The sequence below is a fragment of the Bombina bombina genome, chromosome 6, assembly GCF_027579735.1.
Source record: "Bombina bombina isolate aBomBom1 chromosome 6, aBomBom1.pri, whole genome shotgun sequence".
In the NCBI taxonomy this organism is placed as follows: Eukaryota; Metazoa; Chordata; class Amphibia; order Anura; family Bombinatoridae; genus Bombina; species Bombina bombina.
In genome coordinates, this window is record NC_069504.1 from 693,740,824 (window position 1) to 693,763,947 (window position 23,124).

Here is a 23,124-nt window from a genome sequence, read left to right on the forward strand (position 1 = left end):
TGTATCGAGTGTGGATAACTCTGTTTCCTAAGCGTAAACATTGTGGGCCAATAAGGAATGGACTTTGACGTCTGTAACCAATGAGAAAAGATGTGGCAGTTGAGGCCAATCCTCCACTCGATCTGTTATACTGAGGTCACTTCCAGTGAGAGTGTCAGAGGTTTGAAGGCTATGTGAATGCTGACATACGCATTAAGATAAGTGCAACTTGTTCCACACAAACAATATACTTACGATTCAATGTACAGCCAAATCTGCAGTTACTAATTCCCAATGATGAGTGCAAATATACCAACCACTGTACTATATGTCTGACCTTATGTGCAGTTTGATCTGTGGTCAATTTTGGGAACGAGACTGTCTGTATCTAATACGCTGTGGGATCTTGTGTGCAGTTTTTACTGTGGTTCAATTCCCTGTCTGTTCGTTCATATGCAGGAGTCCAGCTGGCTCTATAACTAGTTAATTCAATTTATGCTTGCATTTTATATGGCTATTTGGTATCTGACCACATGCAGGCTAGTTACTAGTTATAAATACTGTGTATGTACTTTTTGAGGTTCCCCTGTATAGATTTATGTTACGTATATATATATGTTTGTTTGTGATACGATTGTCCTATGCAGTGCTACAAGGCGCAAATGGGCGAATGCCGTTTGGATGTATTTAATAGTTTATTAAACTGATTTTTTTCCCCCTTATCTTGTGTGCTGTGTTTTTTCCCTTCTATATTTAGGGTATTATTGGATGCCCTAATTTTTTGACCCTAAGTTTTATATATAAATAGAAATACTGGTGGGCATTGTTAAAGAATCTTACCAGTCCAGAGAGCCTTATAGAAAGCCTTAGAGAGCAACTGAAAAGGACAATTTTATTACCGCTCTCTTTTTTTCACCTCACTGGAAACTTGATTGCTGCTTGCTGTCTCTTGTTTGCAAATTTTTTCTATAGAGCAGAGCTTTCCAAACTTTTCATTTTGGTGACACACTTTTTAGACCTACATCATTTTGCAACACAGTAATTCAGTTGTACTAGCAAACAGGTGCTTAAACTATCTTGTTTTAAGGGTACGGACACAAACATAAATTATATAATAACGAAAAGTATTTACAAGTAACAGTATGTAATTTCAAGAATTAAAAAAAGTTTAATACCACCAATAGCTACTTACTATTTTAATGGGATGTATGAGGCTGATGGGATGAACACAGTTTCTGAATATTTGGTGGAATATTAGATAAAGACACTCGCATTTCATCATCAAGGATTTTTAAGATACCACTTCCTATCCATATATCAAGAGCAGGAGCAGCAACGCACTACTGGGGGCTAGCTGCTGACTGGTAGCTGCACTTGCATGCCTTTTGTCATTGGCTCACCCAGTATGTTCAGCTAGCTCCCAGTAGTGCATTACTGCCTTCAACAAAGGATACCAAAGAGAATGAAGCAACATTAATAACAGAAGTAAATTGGAAAGTTGCTTTCAAATTATATATTCTATCTGAATTATGAAAGAAAAATATTGGGGTTCATGTCCCTTTAAAATGGAACACAGCTTTAAATAAATCATCATCTTTAAATAAGCTTAAACTGCCTTAAACCGTTAAATGTGGCATTCCCTGTTAGACACAAGATATGTTTCCTGTATGAATGTATTATGCCGTCATAGCAGCAGTTCTTGTGATTTATAGACGTCAGCTTCTTACTTATGTCAGTTGTCTATGTTAAAGAAGAAGCATTGTCTCATTCAACTCCAGTCAGTGTCAGATCAGGATAAATGCACCACATTATTCAAAGGGACAATTAAACCAATTTTTCTTATGGCTTGCCCTGTGGCTGACCATATTTCCCTCTCCCCAGGGGGTGCAAGCAAACAAATCTCCCCAAAACTCCAAAAACCTATTTGTTTGGAGCTTTTTTTAGCATACCAATGACGATCCGGCTTTTTCCAATCGTTGTGTGCCTCACTAGCTGGACGCCAAAGGGGGCCCACAACGGTTGGAGGAAGCCGGAAAGAGATGCGGGCGGAGGATCCGTAGTAAGTTTACAGTAACAAAAAGGTAAGTATTTTAAAAAAGAAGCGTGATTGTAAAGTTGAATGACTTAAAGTGCCCATGTTTTTAAGAGCATTTTTAAATACTGGACTTTAAGTCATTCAACTTTACAATCACTTTAATGTTAACGGATGTTCATGTTTAATTTAACTCAGTAAGAGAACTGTTTTATAATCATTTAAAGCAGGGAACATTTTACAGTACAATGCCTCTTTACTATGTATTCTATGCCTGAAGAAGAGCTCTGAACTGTTAAATTTTTTCCACGATTGTAACAGTTTGGAGAAACCTTAACCTTGCCCAGATATATATTCAGATAGAGAATACAATTTTAAACAACTTTCAAAGTTACTTCTGTTAACACATTTGTTTCATTCTCTTGTTATCCTTTGTTGAAGGAGCAATAATGTACTGTGAGCTAGCTGAGCACATTGGGCGAGCCAATGACAAGAGGCCTAAATGTGCAATCACCAATGAGCAGCTAAGTTTCAGAAGTGCATTGCTGCTCCTGAACCTACCTATGCTTTACAACAAAGGATGCCAAGAGAACAAAGCAAATAATATAATAGAAGTAAATCAGAAAGTTGGCTAAACAAATTGCATGCTCTGACTTTACTGTTGTTTTAAATCTCATTCCATAAGACCCTCATAGAGGTTAACAAGAGGAAGTAGGTAACAAGCAGATGATCATGTTTATAGAGATCAAAAGCAATGAGGGAAACAGATTTGCATAAAAGGAGATCGCGATAAGAGAGTATTGAGCAAAAATGAATCAAATGAAAAGAAAGAAGGATAGATCAAATGAAAAGAAAGGTGAATGAATAAAATGAAAAGAAAGAAGGATGAATCAAATGAAAAGAAAGAAGGATGGATCAAATGAAAAGAAAGGATGTATCAAATGAAAAGAAAGAAGGATGGATCAAATGAAAAGAAAGTATGGATCAAATGAAAAGAAAGAAGAATGGATCAAATGAAAAGAAAGAAGGATGGATCAAATGAAAAGAAAGAAGGATGAATCAAATGAAAAGAAAGAAGGATGAATCAAATGAAAAGAAAGAAGGATGAATCAAATGAAAATAAAGAAGGATGGATCAAATGAAAAGAAAGGATGGATCAAATGAAAAGAAAGAAGGATGGATCAAATGAAAAGAAAGAAGGATGAATCAAATGAAAAGAAATGGATGAAATAAAAAGAAAGAAGGATGGATGAAATGAAAAGAAAGAAGAATGGATCAAATGAAAAGAAAGGATGGATGAAATGAAAAGAAAGAAGGATGGATGAAATGAAAAGAAAAGAAAGAAGGATGGATTAAATGAAAACAAAGGATGGATCAAATGAAAAGAAAGAAAGGATAGGTCAAATGAAAAGAAAGATGGATGAATCAAATGAAAAGAAAGAATGATGGATCAAATGAAAGGAAAGAAGGATGGATCAAATGAAAAGAAAGAAGGATGGATCAAATGAAAGGAAAGAAGGATGGATCAAATGAAAAGAAAGAAGGATGGATCAAATGAAAAGAAAGAAGGATGGATCAAATGAAAGGAAAGAAGGATGGATCAAATGAAAAGAAAGAAGGATGAAATGAAAATAAAGAAGGATGGATGGATGAAATGAAAAGAAAGAAGGATGGATGGAATGAAAAGAAAGGATGGATGAAATGAAAAGAAAGAAGGATGGATCAAATGAAAAGAAAGAAGGATGAATCAAATGAAAAGAAAGAAGGATGAATTATTATTATTATCATTTATTTGTATAGCACCGCCAAATTCTGTAGCGCTGGGTACAATGATAGGGGTATACAATGACAAAGATTTGTGATAAAATACAAAACATAACAAAACTAAACAAATCTAGCACAGGAGGAAGAGGGCCCTGCTCCGGAAAGCTCACAGTCTATAGGTTTAGGGTGCAGAGACATAAGGTTGGGGTAGCTTGTTACATCGGTTGTATTTGCAGCAGTGAGTCAGGCAGTTCATGTACATGTATAAGTTTGGTTCAGATGCGGGATGGAGGAGAGATGGTAAGCCTCTATGAATTGGTGGGTTTTCAAGGATCATCTGAAGCTATACAAGGTTGGAGACAGTCTAATGGAGCGGGGTAGAGAGTTCCAGAGGACAAGAGCAGCACGTGCAAAGTCTTGGAGGCGGGAGTGGGATGTAGAGATAACAGGAGTGTAGAGACGTAGGTCAGAGGTTGATCAAAGAGGACGGGATGGGGAATATTTCACGATGAGAGAGGAAATATAGTTGGTAGTTAGACTGTTGAGTGCTTTGTAGGTTAGGGCTAATACTTTAAATTGTATTCTGGAGGGTATGGGGAGCCAGTGTAGAGACTGGCAGAGCGGAGCAGCTGATGTAGATCGTCGACTTAGGTGGATGAGTCTAGCAGAAGCATTCATAATAGATTGGAGGGAGGAGAGGCGGTGTTTTGGAAGGCCATTTAGGAGTAGATTGCAATAATCAATGCGTGACAGGATGAGGGAATGAATAAGTATTTTTGTAGTAATGAAAAGAAAGAAGGATGGATGAAAGACATTAGGAGGGGTAGTTGTACAACTGCATTTTGAATCTACCCCTTTATTTTCAGTTGTAAAGGAGCATGCTGACTTGTGAGGGAGAATTCATTTTGCTTTCTTGTGTACCTCAACATTTAACAGTGATGTTTCACACTTTTTGCAGTACATTTAAAATACCTTTGGAAGCATTTTGCATTATGCTTCAGTTTGTAAAGAATTGCTTCTGTTAAAGTTAGCACTGCTAGAGTGTTCAGCCCACTGACTATTAGGTGGCTGGCCGCGTCTGTAAGGTGTGCTCTGTACTGGTGGTGGTTTTGTTAGTTTAAAATACCACAAGAATATGCCTTTAAAATAAACTACTGTTGCTTTCTACTGGCCTTCAAAATTGTTTGGTGAGATTAGAAGATTGCCTCACACTTTATACTATTATCTATAACAAAGGTGTCTGTAGATGGTAACTGCTGGTATTTAAAGGGACATTAAGTATACTAAAACATTGATTTCCCCTTAATTTGTTCCCAATGATTTGTTATACAAGCTGCAGTATAAAATGTATGAGAAAATTATCCTTTATTTTTCTTTTTGTAAATTAGCTGAATAAATAGCTGAATTTGTTCTTTGAAACCACAACCCATCAAAATAGGCTAAGCTTGCTTTCCGTTCTTATTGCTGCATCTATATAATACTTAGAAAGAACAATTGAAAATGAACTTTGTTGAAGCTAATCTCTTCCACTCCACACTGGGAGGCCTTTTTATCAAATGTCTGTTGGACCTGATCTGACAGTGCGGATCAGGTCCAACAGACATCGCTGAATGCGGAGAGCAATACGCTCTCCATATTCAGCATTGCACCAGCAGCTCTTGTGAGCTGCTGGTGCAACGCCGCCCCTGCAGATTCGCGGCCAATGGGCCGCCAGCAGGGAGGTGTCAATCAACCCGATCGTACTCAATCGGGTTGAATTGTGGTGATTCTTTAGACCGCTGCTTCATAACTGCTGTTTCTGGCGAGTCTGAAGACTCGCCAGAAACACGGGCCCACAAGCTACATACGGAGCTTTATAAATGGGCCTCTAGGAGTGTAATTTCTTCTACTGGCTATGTCTACATAGCTTGTCAATAGCTATAGAAACTTTCAGTTTAGGTAGGGATACCACAGGCAAAATCTACTATTTCAAATGCCGATATAAAGGTAAGGAGCAATTTATAAACAATTGAACACACTCCAGCGGGTAAAATGGATCATTGAGAACAAATAAATGGAGAGAAAATATTTTGAGGCTTTACAAAAACTTTTACTGACATCAGATGATAAATATTTAGATATTCACATTTACATACACACTTAAAGGGACACTCAAGTCAAAATTAAACTTTCATGATTCAGATAGAGCATGCGATTTTAAACAACTTTTCAACTTACTTCCGTTAACAAAACGTGATCCGGAATGTTAGTGATATTTTAGATGGAGTTTAATTCATCAGTTGTAAAGAAGATGCGCTATAACTTACTTTTTTATATAGATATGAAATTCAAATTCCCAGCGATCCACCGCCAACTTCAAAAGACAATTTTTCTGTGAGCTAAATGTTTGAATTGTTGTCCAATCAGCTCTCTCCCCATATGGCACTTTGGTTGTAGCTAGAGCATTGATTAAAGAACAGTTCAAACCGTAAGCTCACAGAAAATTTTATTTTTAAAGAGGGTGGTAGAGCGTATGTTATTTGAATTTCATATCTATATTAAAAAGTAACTTATAGTTCATCTTTATGCTGATTAATTAAACTCCATCTAAAATATTGCTAACATTCTGGATCTGATTTTTAAAAAGTGGAGCGTTTACCACCACTGAAGGGATATGAAACCCAACTTTGTGTTTAGTCTTTTATGAAGAGGTGGAGCTGAAGTCATCCCCGGAGTAGAAAATGCACTTCCACTCATAATCTGAACAGGAGTTATCATTTGGTGACTATGTACATATGCTGCCTCTGGTTGGCTAACTTGTCCGTGTTTAACTCAAAATCTGTAGTAAATTGATACTCTGGAGCTGACATTAACCCCTGTAGGGATTAAAAACATAGGTAAAGGCAAGAAATAGTGTTATAAAAAATGCCTTAATGCATTAAATCATTTTTTATGGCAGCTTATCACTTCCTCCTTGTAACTGTGTAGGTGTTTTGGGAGATAATAACCCAGATCTCTTTGCTTCTCTATTATGTGCTACATCATCTCCCTTAATAGCTTTCTGTATTCAACTGCCTGTGCCTATTCTTACCAAAAGATACGTGCAAGATCTTATCTGACCAACCACCTACCCCTTCATTTCATCCTCCACCCCACTCACATCAGTTCTATTAGCCTTAGGGTTGATACCCAGCCTTTACTGTACAAACATGGGACTAGATTGCAAGTGGCGCACTGTTGCAAGTGATATCACATTTTTGCGTGCAACATAATACAAGTTGAAAGTAATCGCAAGAGCGCAGTCATATTTTATGTTCGGTTACAACATAAATACATTAAAAATTACAATTACACTCATATAAACACTCTCTGATAAAATGTATCCATATAAATATATATATATAAAAGTTATAAGGGTTCAAAGGTACTGGGTGCTTGACTGCAAGTACTATATTGTGTGTATGTATATATATATATTTATATACATGTCTCATAATGTGTATGTATGTACAGTATGAATATATAAACGTGCCCCTTCCTCAGGCCAACTTAAAGAGTGACAGTGCAAACAATATATAGTGGTAGATTTACCAAGCAGTCAATCTGCCCCAATGCATCTGTTTCCGCCCAAGTCTTCAGGCTCGCCGGAAACAGGAGTTAAGAAGCAGTGGTCTTAAGACTGCTGCTCCTTAACTCGTCTGCCACCTCTGAGGCTGCGGACATCAATCCACCCGATCTCATGCGATTGGGTTAATTGACACCCCCTGCTAGCGGACAATCGGCCGCAAATCTGCAGGGGGCGGCATTGCACAAGCAATTCACCAGAACTGCTTGTGCAATGTTAAATGCTGACAGCATTTGCTGTGGGCATTCAGCGATATCTGATGGACATGATCCGCTACAGTGGATAGTGTGTAATCCACCCCTCACAATCAAAAGTGCCCCAGAATGGTTGCCATAGCAACAACATTACACAGTGTAAATAATGTGATCATCTTACATATATGTGAACAGTTCTAAGTAAAACATATATCTCTTCAGAATGGTGAATTAATATATAATGTGTATATATGATCCAATCATCATACCTCATAGATCGTTAAAAGATCTCACTGAAAATAGTCAGTAAATTATGATATACATCTGCTAGCTGCTCCTAACCTCATAACATCGACTTCAGCAAATCAGTTGCATCATAATCTAAATAGGCATGTTGTAAATAGCTCAGAGACATATTACCTTTACTGTTGTCTACAAAGCTCCATAAAAATACTCTCAGTGGCAGTGTAAAACACCGTCTAGTGTGTATTAATGACGTGACAGTTTCAGAAGAGGAGTTACCATCTGATAGGTTCCAAACTAACCAATCAGTACTATTGGTCAAATGTTTAATCGGCATAGCGGAATGGATAAATAGCACGCCACTTGTAATTAGCCCATGCTTTTTAAGGTTCGGGTCAATGTAGATAATAAAAATACCTATAAAATAATTAACCTTGTTATAGTATCAGTCATGCAGCTCAGAAGAACCATCAGAGTTGGGCAACTGGCACCCATGAGTCATATGCAGCCCTCTGCTAATTTTGGCAGCCACCCAAGAAAAAAAGCAGAACCAAGAATGTCTGCCACAGGTTTAAGCCCACAAGGAAAGTGGAACTAAAAATATTTTTGGGGGGGATGTCTGGTAGGCGGGCAGACAAGATAGCCAGAACTCAAAAGCGTCCTCTGGATAGACGAACTGCAGACATTTTTTAGGAAATGTATTTAATTATTGCCATAAATGTATTTGTGTCTCTATTAGGCTTCTAAAATATTGATATTGAACCTTGATTGGTTAGGAAATTTGCCATCACTGACCCTGCCCCTTTATTATTAAAACTAGTAATATTTCCCATTTTTTCTAATATGTTTTGTTAGAACCTCTTTAATGGATGCTTACTCCTTGGAGCATGTCAAGCTTAAAGTCAATGTCAATTTTGATGCTAAAGTGCCCGTTTTTAAAAAATTAGATTAAAAACAGGGGCACTTTAATTCATCAAAATTTACATTTCACTCGTGTTGTGAAAACAAAACTTACCTTTTAATCTTCACAGCAGCTCCAGCTTCCTCCTCCTGTCGCATAGCCTCTTCCTGGGTCTAAAATGAGGAATCCAGCTTTCTCCAATCACGGCGTTGAATCAGACACTGATTCCCCCGGGGGGGGAAGCCGTGATTGGAGGATGACCGATCCATCATTTCTGACATCAGAAATGGCTTGCGATGACCGGAGGAAACTGGAGCTGCTGTGAAGATTAAAAGGTAAGATTTTTTTCACAATGAGTGAAATGTAAATTTTGATGAATTAAAGTGCCCCTGTTTTTAATCAAATTTTTAAAAACCTGGGCACTTTAGCATCAAAATTTACATTCACTTTAACTCAGTATTGGTCTATAATGTATGCCAGTCAAAGTATCAAAAGATTCTTGCCCCAGACATTTGGGTGTGCTAATTATATATTGTTGTTTCCAGTACAGTATGCTTTTATTTGAGTCACTGAGTGTTGTGAAAGGAATCCTTGCTCATCCCTCACACATGATCAAGGCATTTTCAAAACCCATTTATTACAGTAAAATTATAAGAGGTGGTGCTCATGACACCCACAAAACAGAGTTTTGGGGGCAGTGAGTGTTTTCATTCATCACATGCTCTAAAAACAACTGAGCAGTATAGATCTTTTATTAAAATTTGAGTTATTGATTTATAGAATATGGATAGTATTATTCTTCAACACATTGAATCCGTAAGCCTTTTTTAAAGGGACAGAAAAGTCAAAATGAAATGTTCATGATTCAGACAGATCATGCAATTTTTAAACATTTAAATTTACTTCTGTTTGATATGTATATTGTTTTCTTGGTATCCTTTATTGAAAAGCAGATATATATGTCTTCAGAAGCTGCACTTCTGGGAGCTAGCTGATGATCGGTGGCTTAACACATATGGGGCCAGATTACTAGTGGAGCGCTAAATATTGCTTGCATGCAAGCGATATTAGCGCTCCACTTTGTAATACCAGAATAAGATAATGTGAGTTGGTATTACAAGTTAAGCGCAATGTGAACACAAGCTCGCGTTCCCATTTCTAGGAAGCATTGCGCTCATGAGAGGGTGCTTCTCGTTCTGATGCCGTCTCCGGCATCAGGACCTTGTGCACCGAAGGGGGTAAGTAGCGCAGCGATGGGCAGCATTTTAAAATAGATATGTATATGAATATATACATATATATATGTATTAATATGTGTATTTACACATATTAACACATACATATATATGTATATAATCATATACATACATTTTTACATTGCAGTCTATGGGAACAAACAGTTCATGGTAGCAATAACGCGTTCGCGGTAGCAATACATTTTACCGTTTCCGGGAGCGCATTAATTTAGCGCTCCACTTGGAATCTAGCCCATGGTATATTGTACTAGATATATATATTTATTTATTTATTACATTTTTTTATCCTTTTTATTTAAAAACCCAAATATTTTAGCCAGGTTTTTTTTGTTTTTTGTTTTTTAAATAGGATGTTTTAAAATGTGTTTTATGGATTTGCAAATGCAGAATAAACCTCCTTTTTCTTATTACTAATTTCAAGGCCTACCCCTCTGCAGTAGCTGTAGGGGTTGTCCCTCTCAGACAGTGAGCACTTAACACAACCCCTAAGCAAGCGACCTGTATTTTATATGAAAATATTTTAATTGTTGCTTTTCATATTTTTAACAGAAAGTTTCCATCAATGTCACTTGGACTGATAATTATGTTATTAATGATTGGTTTAGTAGAAAGCTAGACAAATACTATGTGCCAGGATACCTTGGTCCCTAGGAAATGAACCTTGGCACCCAGTTAAATGCTCTTTTTAAACTCTTCCCTTTTTAAAATCAGATCCGGAATTTTAGTGATAGTTGTAGTTTAATTCATCAGATGTAATGAATTTGCGCTATAACTTACTTTTTTAATATAGTTATGAAATTCAAATACCCAGCTCTCTGCTGCGCACTTTAAAAATCTATTTTTCTGTGCACTAACGGTTTGAATTGTTGTCCAATCAGCACTATAGCTACAACAGAAGTGTGAATATACTATTATTATTATTAGTTGTAGTAGTAATAATAGTATTTATAGTATACATGATATGATAATATAATGTTTTTTTATGTATAATTTATTTTTGTATGTATTCATTTTACTGGCAAAGGTACAATTTAGAGTCTTTAGGAAGAGATGACTAGAACTGCTGTTAAAGGGCCATAATACCCAAATGTTTAAACACTTGAAAGTGATGCAGTATTGCTGTAAAATGCTGACTAGAAAATATCTCCTGAACATATCTATGTAAAAAAGAAAGATATTTTACCTCAAAAGTTCCTCAGTAGCCACATCCCATTGTAAAGGATTTCTAAGCAGCATTTTAGTGTGTCTGTCCTGGGACATCTTAGGGGATGAGCCTCGTGAACTCTCATATTATTTCACCAATCAGGTAAAGGAAGCTTACTATGAAATCTCATGAGAGTTAAGTAAAATCTCATGAGATCACAGTAAGAGTTCATGACCTCAGCACTGCTGATGCTGATTGGCTGCTGTTCATTTCTTCATTTTTTATTTTTTTTTTACCTGCAGCTGGGAACAGCTGAGTATAACTTTTTACACAGAACTTACTTGTGAGATAAAATATCTTCCTTTTTTACATAGAGATGCTCAGGTGATATTTTCCTGTCAGCTTTTTACAATTATACTGCATCAGTTTCAAGTGATTTAGCATTTGAGTATTATGTCCCTTTAATCACTTGTTTACAATCTGATTTTAAGCGACTTCATTGCCACATTGCCCCCACACTTGTAACAATGCTGTGACAAAGACAGTGCCTAAATGCTTTAACAACTAATATATGAGGCTAAGCAAAATGCTCATAAACTTGACATATGTGAAGACTGGTTTAGTTTACTGCACAAACTTGTCTCTAAGAGTGTAGAGTAAAACTACCAGTGTGTTATTGTAGTAGGGATCATTTGTAGCTAATGTGTTCCTGGGTGTGAATGTGTGTAACAAGTTTGGACAACACTAAAAATCCCATAAATTCAGAAAACGATTTTGTTAGAGGAATTGCTGGACTGAAGCCAAAGTCTTTACAAATCTTGCACAAGTTTTCTGAAATCCTTTTACTGTATACCTAGAATTATACTAATATTAGAGCAAATTCTACTGTATTTAAAAATAAAAAAAATAAAAAAATAATAATGTGTGTGTATATATATATATATATATATATATATATATATATATATATATATATATATATATATATATATATATATATATATATATATAAAATTTCCACACAATTTTCCATACACTTTAAAGGGACATAAAAACCAAATTGAGTTTTCAAGGTTCAAAGTTAACGAGGGCCCTACACCACCTTCTCTATGCAGTTATGTGCTAACAAGGTCCCTATGACAGCTTCTCTATGCAGTTATGTGCTAACGAGGTCCTTATACCAGCTTCTCTATGCAGCTATGTGCTAACGATGTCCCTATTCCAGCTTCTCTATGCAGTTATGTGCTAACGATGTCCCTATTCCAGCTTCTCTATGCAGTTATGTGCTAACGAGGTCCCTATACCAGCTTCTCTATGCAGTTATGTGCTAACGAGGTCCCTATACCAGCTTCTCTATGCAGCTATGTGCTAACGAGGTCTCTATACCAGCTTCTCTATGCAGTTATGTGCTAACGAGGTCCCTATACCAGCTTCTCTATGCAGTTATGTGCTAACGAGGTCCCTATAACAGCTTCTCTATGCAGTTATGTGCTAACAAGGTCCCTATGACAGCTTCTCTATGCAGTTATGTGCTAACGATGTCCCTATACCAGCTTCTCTATGCAGCTATGTGCTAACGAGGTCTCTATACCAGCTTCTCTATGCAGCTATGTGCTAACAAAGTCCCTATACCAGCTTCTCTATGCAGTTATGTGCTAACGAGGTCCCTATACCAGCTTCTCTATTCAGCTATGTGCTAACGAGGTCCATATACCACCATCTCTATGCAGTTATGTGCTAACAAGGGCCCTATACCAGCTTCTCTATGCAGTTATGTGCTAACAAAGTCCATATACCAGCTTCTCTATGCAGTTATGTGCTAATGAGGTCCCTATACCAGCTTCTCTATGCAGTTATGTGCTAATGAGGTCCCTATACCAGCTTCTCTATGCAGTTATGTGCTAACGAGGGCCCTATACCAGCTTCTCTATGCAGTTATGTGCTAATGAGGTCCCTATACCAGCTTCTCTATGCAGTTATGTACTAACGAGGGCCCTATACCAGCTTCTCTATGCAGTTATGTGCTAATGAGGTCCCTATACCAGCTTCTCTATGCAGCTATGTGCTAATGAGGTTCATATACCACCTTCTCTATGCAGTTAAGTGCTACCGAGGGCCCTATACCAGCTTCTCTATGCAGTTATGTGCTAACGAGGGCCCTATACCAGCTTCTCTATGCAGCTATGTGTTAACGAGGGCCCTATACCAGGTTACCAGCTTCTCTATGCAGCTATGTGCTAACGAGGGCCCTATACCAGCTTGTGTTAATGAGGTCCCTGTACCAGCTTCTCTATGCAGCTATGTGCTAACGATGTCCCTATTCCAGCTTCTCTATGCAGTTATGTGCTAACAATGTCCCTATTCCAGCTTCTCTATGCAGTTATGTGCTAACGAGGTCCCTATACCAGCTTCTCTATGCAGTTATGTGCTAACGAGGTCCCTATAACAGCTTCTCTATGCAGTTATGTGCTAACAAGGTCCCTATGACAGCTTCTCTATGCAGTTATGTGCTAACGATGTCCCTATACCAGCTTCTCTATGCAGCTATGTGCTAACGAGGTCTCTATACCAGCTTCTCTATGCAGCTATGTGCTAACGAAGTCCCTATACCAGCTTCTCTATGCAGTTATGTGCTAATGAGGTCCCTATACCAGCTTCTCTATTCAGCTATGTGCTATACCAGCTTCTCTATGCAGTTATGTGCTAACAAAGTCCATATACCAGCTTCTCTATGCAGTTATGTGCTAATGAGTTCCCTATACCAGCTTCTCTATGCAGCTATGTGTTAACGAGGGCCCTATACCATCTTCTCTATGCAGCTATGTGTTAACGAGGGCCCTATACCAGCTTCTCTATGCAGCTATGTGTTAACGAGGGCCCTATACCAGCTTCTCTATGCAGCTATGTGCTAACGAGGGCCCTATACTAGCTTCTCTATGCAGCTATGTGTTAACGAGGGCCCTATACCAGCTTCTCTATGCAGTTATGTGCTAACGAGGGCCCTATACCAGCTTCTCTATGCAGCTATGTGCTAACGAGGGACCTATACCAGCTTCTCTATGCAGCTATGTGTTAACGAGGGCCCTATACCAGCTTCTCTATGCAGCTATGTGCTAACGAGGGACCTATACCAGCTTCTCTATACAGCTATGTGCTAACGAGGGCCCTATACCAGCTTCTCTATGCAGCTATGTGCTAACGAGGGACCTATACCAGCTTCTCCATGCAGCTATGTGCTAACGAGGGCCCTATACTAGCTTCTCTATGCAGCTATGTGCTGACGAGGGACCTATACCAGCTTCTCTATGCAGCTATGTGCTAACGAGGGCCCTATACTAGCTTTTCTATGCAGCTATGTGTTAACGAGGGCCCTATACTAGCTTTTCTATGCAGCTATGTGTTAACGAGGGCCCTATACAAGCTTCTCTATGCAGCTATGTGCTTACAAGGGCTAACAAACCTCAGACAGCTGTGCACATGTATTTTTTCTGTACCTTTCTTATCCTTGCTTTGGTTTAAAGCTGCCTAGTATAGCACTGCACTGGCATGGGGGAGCCCATGTACAAGCAAAAAGGGGAAGCATCTGAAACTCATTTTTATATTGTTACTCAGAATCCCATGTTATACATTGCTGGCTGAGGTTTCATATGGACAGATGTGCAGATGTTCTATACAAAGATCAGTTGTAAATGACTCTAAGTGGGGGGGGGGGGGGGGTTTGTTCTTCATTTTTTACCAGTTTAACTTATTTTGAAACTGGTAGGTACCTAGCAAATTGCAGCAATTGTGAGTACTGTATTGCTAGCTAGTTGTTGGCAAGAAATGCCAATTTGTAGAAGTCAGTACACTCAAATGAGGTTGAAGTATATTTGCACAGAATACTATTGTCTTTGTCCACACAAATAAATTTCAAAGAGATTTTTGGTAGAAGATATTTGTTCACAAGAGGAAGTGGTGAGCAGTGAAATGGAGACTGTAGGCTTTGTTTGTGGCTTCGTCTCTTTTAGTTCTTAGAAGCGAGAAGAGTGCAGAAAAAAAAGTAGCTACGCTTGAATCGGTTGTGAATAACAGAACAGATCTGTATAAAGATAAGATCATTTCTTATTTTAAATTGGCATTGAAATTAAAGCTGGGAAGAACAAAAAGTTTTGCTAATTGTAAATGTTCACATCTAATTATCAGTTTGTTATAAATAACAAAGCCATCTCACTAGACTTACCACAGCAGTGAATTCATAGCAGCTATGGTCAGAGCTTACAGATCATGTTCAGAGGGGGAGTAGATAGTGATGTGGTTATAAGGACCATTTGCTGGGCAGAACAGAGCAAAAACTAAATAATATCTATGTCTCTCGATCTTCTAGTAGCAAGCCTCTATATCAAACTGTCAGAATGAAGCGGTTTTTACAGCTCCAAAGCACAATTTAAAGAAGCTCTCAAATATAAATGTTGCTTAAGAAAAGAGCTCCTTTAGGTTAAACTTTGAAACTGGGAGAATTTACAGGCTTCTGGTACCAGTCTTATGTGCTTGAGTTGCACTATTGTATGGCCTATGTTCCAAGAATGGCACTAGGGGTGTGTGCAATGTGTTGACTTTATGATGATACTCTATACCCGTTTATGTCCCTTTAATATAATCCCTGTGTTGTACAATAGAAACAACTTTGAGTGGGGTAGAAGGAATTGAGTCCCATAATGGGTGATCCTGTAAAATGATTGATGATGCTATGCTAGTATTGCAGAGGAAATCTAAATTCATAATAACTTTGACAGATATGTATGGTCATCAGAAAATCTCATTTGCACACTGTAAAAAATAGCCTAGTAAGTATCACCAAAATGAGGCTGGGAATAATATAATATATAATACTCCACAGAAAATGTTGCCAACCTGGTGGCATTATGAAGTAGCAGTGTGTGGACATGGTAATAATTTGCAATATTATAAGACTTTCTGATATTTCTAAATGTTACTTTAAGCTATCCAAAGCACAAATCAATTGCGTAATTTAATATAAATAGTTTTAAAGATCATTTGTGCAACAAACTTTTGAAAAAATTTAATGAATGTTAGTTAATTTTAACCTAATATTGGCTTACAATCTGTTGGTCATTAAAATGTGCTCATGAAAAAGGTCCTGGGAGAACACTGATACATAGTTTTAGTACTCTTTACAATGGCATTATTTAGTAGCATTGCTTAAATACAGTAGTATAATACATGAGAGACAGTAAAGTTTAAAAATGCGTTTTAGCATATTTAAAACTTTGCATGGCAAATATAATGCAGCAGCTGAAAAGTGTTAAAGACCTAATTGAAAGTGTGTTTTAGAACCCTGATAGGTAGGCAATTATCTTTATTGTTTTGTTTTTCTAGTTTGGCTATACTACCTACCTGCAAAATCAGATTCTGTACCAAATATCACATAGACTCTAATATTTATGCACATTTGTTGCTCTGCTTATCAGCTAAAAATTGTCTAACAAGGTCATATTTCAAAAAATGTGTCATTACATTAATCTTAAAGGGACACTAAACCCAAAAATGTTCTCTCATGATTCAGGTAGATACGATACAAAATACAATTTTAAACAGTATTCCCATTTACTTCTATTATCTAATTTGCCTTATTCTTTAGATATCCTTTGATGAAGAAATAGCAATGCACATGGGTGAGCCAATCACATGAGGCATCTATGTGCAACCACAAATCAATTGCTACTAAGCCTATCTAGATATGTTTTTCAGCAAAGGATATCAAGTGAATGAAGCAAATTAGATAATAGAAGTAAATTAGAAAGCTGTTTAAAATTGCTCTCTCTTTCTAAATCATGAAAGAAAAAAGTTTCATGTCCCTTTTAAGTTGGTTTTCTACTTGTCTTCTGTACTCTTTATTACTGTGTTTTATGCGCTAGAGGATTTCCTGCGTTTTTGCTCATGCTGTGGTTATAGTCAACGTATTTACATTTGTTTTTAGTCTCTGGAACTGTCCCTGTACATTTCCTGCTTATGAAACACTTTTCTTTTTTTTCAGTTCATATGCATGAATTTGTTTAAATTCCATTTGTAATGACTGGTTTAATAAAGCATTACAGAATACTGCTGCCTTCTAGTGCCAGGGGGAAAATCATTCATTAAGAGGATATTTTTTTGCAGACAAAATCAATGAATTGCTTTATTCAGTGCAGTGAAAAACATCTTTCTTCTCTGTTGCTATAAATATTGCAGAGATGTTCCTTACACTGTAAAATAACCAAGAATTTTGATAACTGCTTTGGTTGTTGAACTTAATAACTATAAGTTGAGGCAACTTTACTAAACACTGCAGGATTTTAAGAACTTTGATGTTTTACGATTAACCATTAACCTCTGTTTGTTTTCTCTCTTGTGCCTCCAGAGCAGATATTAACACAGCTGAACCACTTTCTGAAGTGCCAGCATTTCTCATCTCTTAACAATATGAAATCTACCTCTGGAGGACTTTAGAAATCTTTTTGTTATAGACCAAACATTCCAAAGACAAATGAGCATCTGGCGCAGAGTAAAATGGAAAATCTACAGATCACAGTGGACGATGATCTTTCGCCTCCCTACTCTGTTCAGTCTAGCATAGAGATATGTCAATTTTCTTGGAATAATCAGAATGATAGAACTTTGTCACCCGCTCACATATTGGAGCCATCCACTCCAGATCAAGCTATCAGAAGCACAGATTTATATAGTAGTGAAAATTCATATCTATATAAACAAAGTCAAATTAGGCAAAGCACAACACAAGGAGCTAGTTTTGCCTCAGGTACTAATTTTGAAGTGCCCTGCAAAGGAAGTAATGATTTAATATTTGGAAATGATAGAACATTGGACACTTGTACTCCTCGTTCTCAAAAACCCATCATAGTTAAAAAGCAGGATTTTAAAAAGTCAACAAGCAGTTCTGCACAGGATGTATTTTGGGCAAGCATGCTACAAGCTCAGCTGTGTGTCATGGAACTAGAAGATGAAATCTGCAAGCAAGAGATGCCAGAGGCTGGTGAGACATTTGATCTCAATTCAGGAGGGTCAAAGAGCTGCTTGGACTCTTCCACTTCAATAGATAAAGAAGATGAAACAAGGGAGGAAGATCTGGTTTGTTCAGATACCAAGGAGAATGATGAGTATCTCTGCTCAGAGGAGGAGATAGAAGATGAGAGCTTGTTTTGTGATAATCCTTTATTCATGGTGTCTCTACCGCTTCATCCTATGGATGACAATTTACAACTATCTCATGAGCTCAACAATAATGAGAAAGACCTTATATCATTTGACGAGGTCAAGTGTGAGGTAGCAACGTCATTGTGTGAGACGCAGCCGCAGGACTTACAGGATCAATTTTGTTTTTGGGAAAATAAATATCCAGGTACGAGTACAGAAATTGGGCATGGATTTATAGCTACAGAACCTTTGGAAATTCTCCAAATATATGAAGATGAACAAGAGGAAAGTAATGCTTTTAATAATATGAGATCTAAAAAATGGCCTGCAGCTGAGAATATACCTTGTATCCAAAAGGTATGTAGCATAAGCTTAAACAATCAGTATTTTACAATGTATGCATACTTTTGTATCTGACTGTAGAGACTAGGTCTGGTCAGTGCTCTCTTTTTAATAAAGAAGGAATTAGTATGAATGCAAAAAGCTCCCTATACAAAGACATCACTTTCACTGTAATAAAATCCTATTCCATTCTTTGATGCCTTTCCAGGAATTTTTTTTCCAGAAACGTGTGTTTTGTCCTTACATGAACAAGTTCGCATTTCCTGTAATAGTGTAAAACAAAGACAGGCAGGACTTTAGGTGCCTTTAGTTATAATTTCATAGGTAAATAAAACCGAGGTAATTTATCAAAGGAATTTACTAACTGAATATTCTACTTACTTTTAAAAATACAATCTATTATAGAGTGTGAAAGAAAAAGACACATTAATAAAAACAACATTATGTATATATATATAATGCATATGATAAAGCTGTAGCAATTTATTTTAACATTCTAATAGGAAGTGTACTACTTGTCAGTGGGAAAGAAGCTAACTGTCTGACTCTGTAAATCAAGATCTTTTTCCAGCATTATAACATCCGAAAAAACACACAAAAAAACTAAAAATGACATGCTTTCATTTATTAAAGCATGTCATTTTATCATTATTGACCCTGCAAATCTATGTGTTTAACTCATTTAAAGCCGCAGAGAACTGCTCATCCCTAGTGGAAACTGTCACTGTCCCTATCAGCAGTAATAGTTGCACAGTGGGGTTGTGCCGTTATAGTGAAAAAACGTTTGTATATTACACATAAATATATATGTATATAGTCATTTACATATATATTTAATATTGCTGCCCTTTGCTGCACTACTTATCCCATTCGCTGTGCTTAGGTTCTGTGCCGTCTCTGACGGCATCAGAATGAGGCTCCCATAGGAGCCTATGGATGCACGCTCTCGTGAGTGCAATGCTTCCCAGCAATGCGAACGCAAGCTTGCGTTCGCATTGCTGTCAACTTGTAATACCAGCGCACATTAGTGTGCGCTGGTATTACTCAGTGGAGCGCAGATATAGCTTTCACGCAAATTATATTTAGCTCTCCACTTGTAAACTGGCCCTTTATTAGGTGTTTTGCAGCCATACCTCTTTTAGATTGGTGTTTGCAAGTATAAACCCATCACTCATATTGTATATTTGTGACTTTAGTAATTATTAGCACTATTTTTACAGTCCAGAACTTTGTTTCCTCACAATTTCTTAAAGCATCACACTTTCTATATAATCTCACCTGCTTCCTTTATCAAAGACAGAAGATAAAGACGCAGGTCAGGATTTTATCTATCTGTCTTGTTTGCCTATCTAAAAAAGTGTTTAAAGGGACATTAAACAGCTGAGTACAACTACAATAAAATAGTTACTACTCACCATGGTATATTTTTTCCTCCTGCGCCTGCAGCTGTCTTCAAAGCCATTGTCTTATTTTAACCCCTTACAATTATCAGTTAGTTAAGCTCTGTATTTTCACACTGGGCGCCGACATCTTAGATCTTAAATTTAATTTGTAACTTTTAAACTATACAAAAAAACTGAAAAAATGTAATGCTTCAGCTCTCTATTATATCAGCTAAACTGAAGTACAAGGTACAGCTGTCAAAAAGCCAGTAACATCACAGATCTGTGAAAGTGCACTGCTTATGTTACATGATGTAGCAATACAACTTTACCAACTGGATTCTGTAATGAGTTAAAATAAGAGAACAGCTTTAAAGTGTTGTAACTACCGGAGGGACAACAAAAGCATTGTGTAGTTATACTGAGCTGTTATTGTCCCTTTAACTCACTGGAGCAAAGTGATTAACCCCTTTCAGTAACAGAAAGACCAGTTATTAACCCCTTGACTACCAAAAAGACTGAGCAATGATAAAAATATTGGTTGCTAGTAAGATTGGTAATTAACCCCTTAAAGGGACAGTCAAGTCCAAAAAAAGCTTTCATGATTTAAATAGGGAATGTCATTTTAAAAATCTTTCCAATTTACTTTTATCACCAATTTTGTTTTCTCTCTACTCTTAGTTGAAAGCTAAACCTAGGAGGTTCATATGTTAATGTCTTAGAAGACTGCCTCTAATCTGAATGCATTTTGACCACTAGAGGGCATTAGTTCATGTGTTTCATATAGATAACATTGAGCTCATGCACGTGAAGTTACCTAGGGGTGAGCACTGATTGGCTAAAATGCAAGTCTGTCAAAAGAACTGAAATAAGGGGGCAGTTTGCAGAGGCTTAGATACAAGGTAATCACTGAGGTAAAAAGTGTATTAATATAACAGTGATTATGCAAAACTGGGTAATGGGTAATAAAGGGATTACCTTTCTTTTTAAACAACAGCAATTCTGGTATTGTCTGTCCCTTTAATTGTCAATAACACAGTGCTTTAACCCTTTTAACATGCAATTCAATTCAGTGTCCCTGCATCTCTTAGCTTAAAGGGACAGTCTAGTCAAAAATAAACTTTCATGATTCAGATAGGGCATGTCATTTTAAACAACTTTCCAATTTACTTTTATCACCAATTTTGCTTTGTTCTCTTGGTATTTTTAGTTGAAAACTAAACCTAGGAGGTTCATATGCTAATTTTTTTAGACCTTGAAGGCCGCCTATTATCTGAATGCATTTGGACAATGTTTCACCACTAGAGGGTGTTAGTTCATGTGTGCCATATAGATAAAACTTTGAGTTACCTAGGACTTCAGCACTAAATGGCTAAAATGCTAGTCTGTCAGTTTGCAGAGGCTTAGATACAAGATAATCACAGATGTAAAAAGTTTATTAATATAACTGTTGGTTATGCAAAACTAAGGAATGGGTAATAAAGGAATTATCTATCTTTTAGAACAATAACAATTTTGGTGTAGACTGTCCCTTTAAAAGTTCTGCATTTCATCTTCCGACATGTGTTTTGAATCCACCTATATGCTGCCTGTCAATAATCCATATTATTACTACTGCAGTGTATGTGTGTACAGAGCAGTGTTAGAAAACCAAGTAAATTTGAAGTCCCAAATATGCACCATCCAAGACATAATAGGGTCTTAGTTTTTATGCATATTCAGTGGACCCAGGGCAGAGAGAAATGGGAAAGAAAGGATCACATATGAAAACTGGAGTGGCAGAGTTCTCAACAGTGCAGCAGTTTGCTCTTCTCCTTTGTACTGGTTTGTCTCAGAGAGATCTAATACCTTTCCATAGACGGCAATACCTCATGGTGAGATAACTTGGTCCTGCTCCCAGGCTGCCCCTGAAACACCCAGGCTTTGCACACTGACATTTGGTACTGGGTAAAAAAATAAATAAAAAGGTGGTGGAGTACTGAATGGAGAGTGCAGGTGATATGTATTTTAATATAGGAAAAATCTTCTTTCTCTTGGGACGGACGTTTCTGTTCTGCATTGGGAAGCATCCAAAGGTAGCATGTGCTCCATTAATATTACATAGTAACAGAGTAGATGAGGTTGAAAAAAGACGGAAGACCATCAAGTTCAACCTATACAAACCTTTAAGATGAGCTTAAATTAAAGTGAAGGTCCATTTTGATGAATTAGTGCCCGTTTTTTAATAAACCTATTAAAAACAAGGGCACTTTAATTCATCAAAATTGACATTTCACTGTTTTCTTCAAAAATTTACCGTTTAATCCTGGCAGCCGCTCCAGCACTTCCTCCGCCCGTTGCAAGCTGTCTTCACGGGTCCAAAATGACAAATCCGGCTTCCTCCAATCACAGCGTTGCATCAGGCCAAGATTCCCCCTGGGGGAAAGCTGTGATTGGAGGAAGCCTGATTTGTTATTTCTGACGTCTGCAGAGGCTTCCGACGGCCGGGGGAATCGCTGGAGCGGCATTCAGGATTAAAATGTAAGTTTTTGAAGAAAACAGTGAAATGTCAATTTTGATTAATTAAATTCCCCTTTGTTTTAATCGGTTTATTAAAAACCAGGCACTAATTCATCAAAATGGACCTTCACTTTAAGCCCATTAATAAAAAAGGTGACCCATTTAACACAAACAATTATATCCCTGAATTCTGTTTCTAGCCAAAAATGTATCTAAACCATTTTTAAATATTCCACAATGTTATTGCTTTTACAGTGAAGAAATGTTTACATTGCAGGAGATTAAATCTCCTTTCCTCCATCCTAAATTGTGACCCATTGTCATAAACAATTTTCTTGGAATAAACAGAGCTTCTGCCACATCTGTATATGGGCCTTGAATATGTTTATATAAAGTAATCATGTCACCTCTCAAGTGCCCTTTTACTAGAGAAAACAGACCAAGTTTGACTAGCCTCTCCTCATATCTTACATTCTCCATTCCCCTTATTAGTTTTGTGGCCCTTCTCTGAACCTTTTCTTAGTCTGCTATGTCTTTTTTTTATATTAGTCCCCAGAACTGCACTCCATACTCTAGGTGAGGTCTTACCAGGT

The 23,124-nt window shown here is 37.2% G+C and overlaps 1 protein-coding gene across 3 annotated transcripts in view; it reads left to right on the top strand.

Moving 5' to 3' along the window:
• The window catches only part of LOC128663458 (PH and SEC7 domain-containing protein 4), a 139,436-nt gene that overhangs the window by 29,512 nt on the left and 86,800 nt on the right, over nt 1-23,124 (top strand). For 2 of the 3 annotated variants that reach the window (XM_053717793.1, XM_053717794.1), the window contains exon 2: nt 17,515-18,665. In XM_053717793.1, the coding sequence (XP_053573768.1) occupies nt 17,664-18,665 (1,002 nt within the window). In that variant the 5' untranslated portion in view covers nt 17,515-17,663. The remainder of the gene's footprint in view (nt 1-17,514; nt 18,666-23,124) is intronic. The other variant, XM_053717795.1, reaches the window with a different exon arrangement.